This window comes from Gadus chalcogrammus, chromosome 18 (assembly GCF_026213295.1).
Source record: "Gadus chalcogrammus isolate NIFS_2021 chromosome 18, NIFS_Gcha_1.0, whole genome shotgun sequence".
In the NCBI taxonomy this organism is placed as follows: Eukaryota; Metazoa; Chordata; class Actinopteri; order Gadiformes; family Gadidae; genus Gadus; species Gadus chalcogrammus.
In genome coordinates, this window is record NC_079429.1 from 16701893 (window position 1) to 16711892 (window position 10000).

The 10000-nt window shown below is 45.8% G+C and overlaps 1 protein-coding gene across 1 annotated transcript in view; it reads left to right on the plus strand.

Moving 5' to 3' along the window:
• Nucleotides 1-10000, plus strand: part of nrg3b (neuregulin 3b) — a 203933-nt gene that overhangs the window by 189466 nt on the left and 4467 nt on the right. Inside the window, exons 6-9 of the mRNA XM_056577724.1 lie at nt 1395-1497; nt 3847-3973; nt 7774-7889; nt 9567-9758. Coding sequence (XP_056433699.1) covers nt 1395-1497; nt 3847-3973; nt 7774-7889; nt 9567-9758 — 538 coding nt within the window. The remainder of the gene's footprint in view (nt 1-1394; nt 1498-3846; nt 3974-7773; nt 7890-9566; nt 9759-10000) is intronic.

The following is a 10000-nucleotide window of genomic DNA, read 5'->3' on the forward strand; positions in this document are numbered from 1 at the left end:
CAGACAGACAGACAGACAGACTGACTGACTGACTGACTGACTGACTGACTGACTGACTGGCTGGCTGGCTGGCAGGCAGGCAGGCAGGCAGGCAGGCAGGCAGGCAGGCAGGCAGGCAGGCAGACAGACAGACAAACAGTCGCATAGACGGACGGGCAGAATGCGGACATGTCAAACAAACAAACAAACAAACAAACTGTCAAACAGACAAATCAATTCAGACCGATAGACAGACAGATGGATAGATCAGTTAAGAAAGATAGACGGACACATCATTAAATTGAAAGCAGGCTGCTTGGGGAGTTCACCCAGACACAGACAGTGTGTACGATGTGGACTGTACTGTGCAGCAGTGGAGGATGACCTTAAGACTGCGGGGCTGATATACAGAGCTGACACTGAACTGCTCCAGCATTCACTGGCTGTTACATCCTGCCCCTGTCAAGCACGCACACACAAACTCATACATGCACGAAAACACACGCAAGCTCACGCACAAACACCCACATAGGCAAACTCACAAATACATAACCACATACATTTGCACGCACACACACACGCGTCAAAAAGACACACATCGCCAAAAACACCCACAGATACATCCACGTTACAAACACCTACATCTACACACAAACATGTGTGCACACACACACACACACACACACACACACACACACGCACACACGCACACACACACACACACACACACACACACACACACACACACACACACACACACACACACACACACACACACACAGAGGCCGGGCGTCACGACGGTTGGAGCTGGCTAAAGGCAATGTCTGAAGGAAGTGATGTCACGCTCCACTTGGCTCCTGTCATGGAGCTGTGATCTGGCCTGACACTGCCACACACTGACCACGTTACTGGTGCCTCTGTACTCTGTCTGTGACTGTGTGTGTGTGTGTGGGGTGTGGTGTGTGGTGTGTGTGTGTGTGTGTGTGTGTGTGTGTGTGTGTGTGTGTGTGTGTGTGTGTGTGTGTGTGTGTGTGTGTGTGTGTGACTGTCTGTATGTGTGTGATGTGACTGTCTGTGTGTGTGTGTGTGTGTGTGTGTGTGTGTGTGTGTGTGTGTGTGTGTGTGACTGTCTGGGGGGTGGGGCAGGGGCGAGTGTGTGAGTGTGTGTGTGTGTGTGTGTGTGTGTGTGTGTGTGTGTGTGTGTGTGTGTGTGTGTGTGTGTGTGTGTGTGTGTGTGTGTGTGTGTGGGGGTTATTTTTTCCCTCACAAACCTGTGGAAGTGAAAGCAACCTGTGGGCTCCTATTCCACAAAATCATTCACGAAAGCTTAATGGACATGCAGATACGAAGGAAACAAAGAATAAAGGAGGAATAGACGGAGGATTAAATGACCCGAGTGTGTGTTTCCTTCACAGAGAGCGCTGAGACGTACCAGAGACAGATGCTCTCCATCCTCAGCATCTCGCTGGGTATCTGTCTGCTGGGTGTGGCCTGCATGGCTCTGTACCGCCGAAACAAGTAAGTCACGGTAGCCAGCAACAAGTAGGTCACGCTAGCTAGCAACAAGTAAGTCTCCCTAGCTAACAACAGGTAAGTCACGCTAGCTAGCAAGAAGTAAGTCACGCTAGCTAGCAACAATTAAGTCACGCTAGCTAGCAACAAGTAAGTCACGTTAGCTAACAACAAGTAAGTCACGCTAGCTAGCAACAATTAAGTCACGCTAGCTAGCAACAAGTAAGTCACGCTATCCCGCATAGGGGATCATCCCTATGTTCCCCAGGTCCTATGTTCCCCGGGTGCAAAGGGTTAGGGTCAGGTTTAGGGTTATGGTTAGGGTTACGGTTCGGGTGAGGGTTCACCTTAAACCTAACCCTAACCATAACCAATCGGAGGCGAATCAGAGGCAAAAAAGGCGGTACTTGCCCCTACCATCCTACGAAAATAAGATTTGCTCACAGGGTCCTATGCACCCCGGTCACATACAAAGCGGGGAACATAGGACCCGGGGAACATAGGACCAGGGGAACATAGGTACGCTCCCCTAGCATACTAGTTTGTAATTCGTTGGATGATAATTGGTATCTTTCGTACACAAAACACTTATCTTAAATCGTGGCCATCGAGGGTAAACAGGAAGCAATGTAAACGCTACCTTGAAGGTGTTTTTCGTTCGTTTATAGGCCTGCAAATTCTCAAGATTTAAAAGAATCAACCTTGATTGCTAATTGTTTTAGTACCATGGTCAGGAGTGGCTCTTTAATCAACAAAACGATTCAGTAAGCTAAGTGGGCTGAGGCTAACTGCAGCTACACAGTCGTTACAATTCTTAAGTAGGCTACATACATTCCTCTTTAGTGTGTATTGCCTACATATCTCTTAAAGCTCCTATGTATTTCTACCTACTATTTTTGCACGATTTTTTTTGTTATGTTCTTTTTAATTATTTCTATATTTTTATTTGAACACAATAAATACACAAAACCTATAGTTTTTTGGAAATGTTTTGGCTGAGGGAAGCACCATAAGGATATGAACTGCAGCGCAACTGGGGTCCCTTATTATTTTATGAGGGATTGATTAAACTTTAATCCCAATCTCTTAAAATATCCATTAATGTTTAATCCAATAAAAATGTAATCCAAAAACAAAGAATTGCGCTCATATTTCATGTTTTCATAATGAGCGAACAAAAAAATAATTTTCTCTTCCTTGTAGATTTTATTCATCATGGTGTTAAACCCTGTTAATAGTTAGAAGGAACAGATAGAAAATAGATCTAAAGTAGATCAATACATAATGGGCATTTTCTTGAAAATCTCAACTTTGTTGTGTTCACATAACCAAGTAGGGTAGCTTCCAGGTCAGCTTTCGAGTATTCGTTTGACACCAATCTCTCCAATCATTGTTGGCTTTCCGAATAACCCCGTTCAGGATAACCATAATGGTGAAATTGAATTCAGTTATCCTTCTCAGCCTTACTCCAAATGTTCCTCTCATTTCCTCCACTCAGAACATTAACACCAAGGCCATGTAATGACCATTGAATGCCACATTGGCTTCATAAAAAAAAGTTGCACGTTCAAACAGTCACTGGTTGACAGGTTTTTGCTAATGCTATTTTGGTAGCGGCCCAGAGCACTTTGCTCAAATGCCATCCAAACTTCCAACTTCATTTCTGTGAAAGAGTTGACAGTTTCTCTTCAAGTCATTTCCCCCACAACACGCTCTCTAAATGGCTGAGACCGCAACAGATCCCTCTCCTAGATATCTAGAGATGGACTGTTTTGACTGATTCATCATTACCGGTAATTGAATTCCAAACTCTATGTAAAACACATACTGAACATCTGGGGCAGTTTCTCAAACTGGGTATAATTACTTATTTGTGCTTAATGATTTACAATCCTTTCTTTTTCTTCTTTTAAATTACAACTAATCGTTATCTACTTTCTTCTACCCCTTTTCCTCTCTCTCTCTCTATCTTCTTTTCTTTCTCCCTCTAATTATCTATACTCTTGGTCTCTCTCTCTCTTGTTTACTCTCTCAATACCCCGCTCTCCCCCTCTCTCTCCTCTCTCCCCCTCTCTCTTGGTCTCTCCCTCTCTCTCCTCTCTCCCACTTCTCTTGGTCCTTCACTATTTTTCTCCACTCTGCTCCCTCCCCTCTATCTCTACAACTCACTCCCTCTCTCTCTATCCCACTCTCTTCCTCTTTCTACCACCTGTCTTTCTCTCTCTCTCTCTCTCTCTCTCTCTCTCTCTCTCTCTCTCTCTCTCTCTCTCTCTCTCTCTCTCTCTCTCTCTCTCTCTCTCTCTCTCTCTCTCTCTCTCTCTCTCTGTCTCTCTCTCTCTCTCTCTGTCTCTCCAGGGGCCACAGAGAGAAGCTCCGGTCCCAGTTCTCAGAGAGTCGCAGCCTGAGGGGCTGTAGCTTCGCTCCTCCCAGCGTGATGCCCAAATCTAGTCCAAGGCTTCAGTACGGCCCCCAGCAGCAAAAGGTAACCCCTCACTCTGCTTCTTCATTATTCACAAGAACCATAAATATAAACACACCTCAAGGTTTTATTTTTATTTTCTTTCTCTTCTGTGGATGGATGTCCTTGTGTAACCAAGCAAACAAACGGTTTGGCAGGCGAAGCCCGGCTTTTAAACACGATGAGCTCCATCTGGGAGCCTCCCTTTCTCTGTGTCTACAACACAGCTCTGTAGCAGAGACAGAGGAACGGTTATCCTCACAGGTCCTCGTTGACAGCAGTAGTGCTCCTGTAAGCCCCGCCGAGGGAGACCGAAAAGAAGGCAGCTCACCGTCGCGATGCTGTCTGCTTAACACCTGCGGTATCAGTGCACAGGCCCAACGCTGTGGTCAATGTTCTGCACGTCTGCGCGGCATCGTATGTCTTTGTTGGTCTAAATGTGGACGGTAATCAACAGTATTTGCACATCTGGACGGATTAGCTAGGTATTATGCACACGTTGGCATATTAGCGCAGGATAACACGCACCGCTGATAAATAACATTTGCTGTAAACCTTAAGATCAGATGAACACAATCTCCAGCTGTCTTGGGGATAATGTGTGATGTAAATTATTGCGGCGTGAGCTACGGGATTCTGTTGGTAGAGGTGAGGATAAAATGAGCTGTAATGAGTGGTACCGTAGAGGAATGTGAAGGATTAAGGAGATAATTCCTATAGCGCTAAAGAGAAAAAGGTCATTTACATACACACAATGTCGTCATTTGTACTTGTTGTGCAGTTTCTAAAAGTATCAAGTATAGTATAGTAAAACATAATTTGATTGATATTGTTGCTTTTTTCTTCTCCCACAAATAAGGTTCCAGGTCTTTCAGACACTGAATACAGACACAGGTCGTTCAGAGCATGTAGGGGTTAGACGGTGAATACAGAGACAGGTCATTAAGGAGCAGGTATGGGTTAGAGAGTGAATACAGAGACAGGTCATTAAGGAGCAGGTATGGGTTAGAGAGTGAATACAGAGACAGGTCATTAAGGAGCAGGTAGGGGTTAGAGAGTGAATACAGAGACAGGTCATTAAGGAGCAGGTATGGGTTAGAGAGTGAATACAGAGACAGGTCATTAAGGAGCAGGTATGGGTTAGAGAGTGAATACAGAGACAGGTCACTAAGGAGCAGGTATGGGTTAGAGAGTGAATACAGAGACAGGTCATTAAGGAGCAGGTAGGGGTTAGACAGTGAATACAGAGACAGGTCATTAAGGAGCAGGTATGGGTTAGAGAGTGAATACAGAGACAGGTCATTAAGGAGCAGGTATGGGTTAGAGAGTGAATACAGAGACAGGTCATTAAGGAGCAGGTATGGGTTAGAGAGTGAATACAGAGACAGGTCATTAAGGAGCTGGTAGGGGTTAGACAGTGAATAATAAATTAAGGATGCATAAGGATTCACGTATATTATGAGTTAAAAGGGAAAAATGTGTGGTTTGGTGTCGAGGACTATGGTATTTGAGCCATACTGATGGAGATGTGGTTGATAACTGTACAAGGCTGGGGAACACTTGTTCCTAACCTCCTTCAAACCAAGCGCCTCTTTCTATCCAGTGGCTTGTTTTGCTGCTCCACCCGATCGCTCTATCTGGCCGTCCCACTGAAGACACTCTGGGGGGGCGCTAAGCTATATTACCGTCACAAAGAACGTCACGCCCTATAAAAATTCATGCTCTTATTTCTTCCCTTTGTTCTCTCTAACCCATTTCCGTCTGTTTGCTATGGCTCCCGCCGGGTTCATTAAAATGCAGTTTCTTATAAAAGTAGAGTGACCTGTCCATAAGGACACATCAGCACAGAACGGGCAGAGGCCTAATGAAACGCTGTGGTCGTGTCCATGCCATTATCGCCCCACACCTTATCCCATGCCTTAATAATAAACATACCATCATTAATCATGATGAACCAGCCCTTTTTATGTTGGTGTTTAAAAAAACAACAACACCTATTGGCTTATACTTTGCGATTAATGCCATTTGCATTTTGTCTGCGAATACAATTTCTACGAGTGGTGTAGAGAAAAAAAACAAAAGTTCAGTGAGAGACGTGTCTGTATGTGTCTGTGTGAAGTAGATGACATTGGCTACAGTGTGGCGTGCAATCCTTTCATGAGCTGGTTATATTTCGTCTCTCAGATCGGTGTTGTTCTCCCAGGATTATCCAACATCCCTAAGTTTACTCCGGGTCAGACCTAGAAGTGTGCCAAACGTCGGGCTTTGGCTCGTCGTCAGTCCCCCCCCCCCCCTCGGATACCTCCCCTACCAGGGGAGGGGCGACGCCTTCCTCTGGACTGGGAACGAAGGATGAGGGAGGGATGAGACGGAGAGCCAGAGGCCTCTGGACTGGGAACGAAGGATGAGGGATGAGACGGAGAGCCAGAGGCTAATCCTCCTCCCCTCTAACCGGCCCCCCCCCGGGGGCGCCATCCAGCGGCGTTGATGATGTCCGAACAGACTTTAGTACGGGGGGGGGGGGTGAGGATGACTACAGACAGAACAGCAACTACTGTTGGCCCGACTCACAGAACATGCTTCCCCTACTCTTTAAAGTCCTGAGCGTGAAGAGGCCCACTGAGTCAAGCACCGTGTCGTAAAACTTGATGGAGCGGTTTAGGGATGCCGAGTGGCTAAACCCACAGACTCGAACCACGTAGGAAATACGCTGCCTTGATGCGACTGCCTTGTGATTGCCACCTGTGGTGCTATGACCTTCCCTCGCTCATTCAACCCACTTGGTCGGTCTTTACATTTACATTCCGGGGATTTTACTGACGCTTTTATCCAAAGAGGCTTGCAACCTTTCGTGCACACGTTCCCACAGCGACAGCGGAGTCGACCACGCAGGGGCGACAGCCCGCTCTTCAGGAGCGGTCAGGGTGAGGCGTCTCGCTCAGGGACACCTCGACACTCAATCGAAGTAGCAACCTTTCGGTTACCCGTCAACCTGCTCTACCTCCTGAGCTAGTGTCGCCCCTAGGTCTTCAGTGTCTCTGGCCCATAAAAGCATAAAAAATCCCAGAAACACTCAATTTGATTGCAGAACAATGAGAACATTGAGATAGAGTGGAAGAAGGCGTGGATCTGGCGTGGGATGAGCTGATGGTGTCGGGACCCCAGCGCTGAGTGGGAGGGGTAGGGGTTGTGTTCCATGCCCCACCCTGCTCATATCACTGTGGCATTAGGCTTTGCTGTTTTTTGTGTGTATTTATAGACAGAATTACGCAGCAAAGATGCTTTTCTCTCAAAGGCTTTGTTTTTCTACCTGGCTCATTATGGCTGGGATCAAAATGTCCCTTAAACTGGTTTTATCCTCCCTTTCTCTCTCAGATGTTTTATTTTCCTTTGTTCGGTTGGATTGTTCTAGAAACAGGATTACGTTTCCCAATTTCCTCCCTACACTCTGTGCTTATACTGAACTCGCGACGTACCAAAACAAACAAACTAATTTCCCGAACGTTGAGTGGTAACAACAATCTTTTTCCAGGGCTGTTTTCCGTCTTCTTTCCAAAGGTTTGTAATACGTGTTCAAATAAAAAACTCTTTTTGATTAACTTTGAGAAAGCGGAGCACTGTCTCTCTGCTACAGCCACATCCAACCATGTATCTTCAATTCACTTGTCACTTGTTGTTAGCATTCAGCAGTGCTAAATGCTAAACCTAACGCAAATGTGATTCTAAATGTCTCAATGTAACGCCCTGTGACCAACTGTCACGTGAACATGCTGTGTAGTTCCTACTCCCCCTAATCTCTCTCTCTCTTCCCTCTCATCTCCCAGTGGTCACATCCTCGCACGTCCGTGGTGAAGGTTGGCGGTGGCGTGGTGCCCGTCTTGCCACCGCCCCTGGCTTCCCCCGCCCTCACCAGAGCCCTGGCAAAGGTCAAACGCTTCAGGTATGTGTGGCGGTGGCATGCTAGGTAGGTGGAGGCAGAGCAGAGCAAAGAGTGGAAGCCGGGGGGGCTACTGGTGCACTGTGTCGCACACGATAACAATCAACGGTGGTGGAGTGTTGCGGTTAGGGGGTTTGACTCCCAGACGAGGTGTTGTGGGTCGAAACTCCAACGTCTGGAATCCACTAGGTAGGAGCCCTTGAGCCAGATGCCCCTAACCCCCCCTGTCTGCTCCTTACTGGCTGTGTATCTGAATCCACTGTATGTCGCTTTGGATAAAAGCATCTGCTAAATAGTGAATATTAATTGCAGGGCAATTGCAGAGCTCTCCCTGGTCCCAGCGCGGGACAAAGGTAGCGAGTTTAACTGCTGTTATTGTAAAATGCAACAGCTGGAGGATAAACAGTACATATTTGTATGTGTTAAGGTTAATAAGGGTGTTAACGTAGATCATCAAATGACAAAAACAAAGAGATAAATGGACTCATTCGGTCCAAATGCCCCGCTAATGCACTGCATTTGCCGTTTATATGGACTGCTTTGCTAATGATATATGGCCTCGGTTCTGTTATCACACTCTTTCTTTTTTCTGGTGCACTTCAGTCCGCCAAGGGTTTCTGAAAGGCCATAGACTATTGGAAATGTAATCACCTTGAGTTATAGAGCTTCAGAGTTGCCCGAAAAAATGTCTCTTCTGGCCCCGATGTTTAGGAGACATTTTGGAGGGAAATTGGAAACGCGTATTAAAATGGATTCGTAGCACTGTTGCCTAAAACCTTGTGCGCCGGAAACCTGAATTGGCATTGGCTCTAAATCTGAATCCGAGTGTTTAGATTAGTCCAGTTGGTTTGCTCTCTTTCTGCTGACTGATAATTAGGTTTGCAGAGGAATCAATAGAGTGGGTCAGTGTGCCTATCGTGGTTTTTATGGTAAATTCAATACCCTGTGTAACCGGTTTTAAGTGTGTGTTAATCTGATATTGATCTGAACTGAATAAGCGTAATCATAATTGATCTCCATTGGATTTATGAGGGTTTTTTTGCTCCAAATGCCACATTCATTACACTAATTATTAGCATTTGGTTCGGACGGTTTGTAAAGCTAATAAGATAGCTTTACATTTAGCACGCCACATCAGCTTAAACAACAGTGATGAAAAATAAAACATAATAAATGTAGTCTGCTGGTGGTTGTACATTTTGCCATGTGAAATAATTCAAGCTAATATATGCAAAATAAAATATTCAGAACAAACTCCCTGTCAACTGTAAAGGCTTTCATGGTAGGCCTAGTAATTCAGGGGGACCCTGATGAACCCAACTGACAAACCTGTCGCCTTAAGTAGTTCTGAATAATAAATAAATCTGATTATACATTTATGATTATAAGCATTTGCAGAGCATTCCCTCACTATTTGCTGAATTATGCTTTGCTACATATCAACCAGTTTATGCTTACTTGCTGCTTTGGCAAAGCAGGTTATGTTTATTCGGTCAACACAGAAAAATTCTCAGTCTTGAAACCGGCGACAACCCGGTCTGATGACACAGCGACATGACACAGACAGGCGTGAATAACCACCTTTAAGTGGGACAGTGAATCAGTTGTCCAATAGTGAGTTTCCTATTGATTAGAATGGATTGATCGCTCTCATGTCGGTGCCTCTCCATCTGCTCATAGGAGCAGCTCACTGTCAATCAGTCCCGCCCAGGAGTGCAGGGGCGGGAATAACTGCCAGATCCCGCCCACCTCCAGAGGGAAACGCAGCCTACTGGATGGAGCCAGGGTGAGTGGGCGGGCCTACAGCCATCTCGATGAGGCAGAGGTTATGAGGTCAGAGTTCATGGACCAGGAGGCGGAGTCTTTACGGAGGTGAGATCCTGGTGCTCTCAAGTGTCTTTGTGTGTTTGTTTTCCCCGGATGCGTTTTCACTGTATTTTTTTATTGGTGTATTTTTCGTTGCGATTGCTATCACGAGGTTGCTAAGACAAAGGCAGTTGCTAAGATACCTCCAATGCAGATATCATAGCAACACTGTCGGGAATGTTATTGGTGCTAAATAAAAAAACGAATCGAACCGGATAAATGCGTTTGCATGTCATAGTAAATAATTC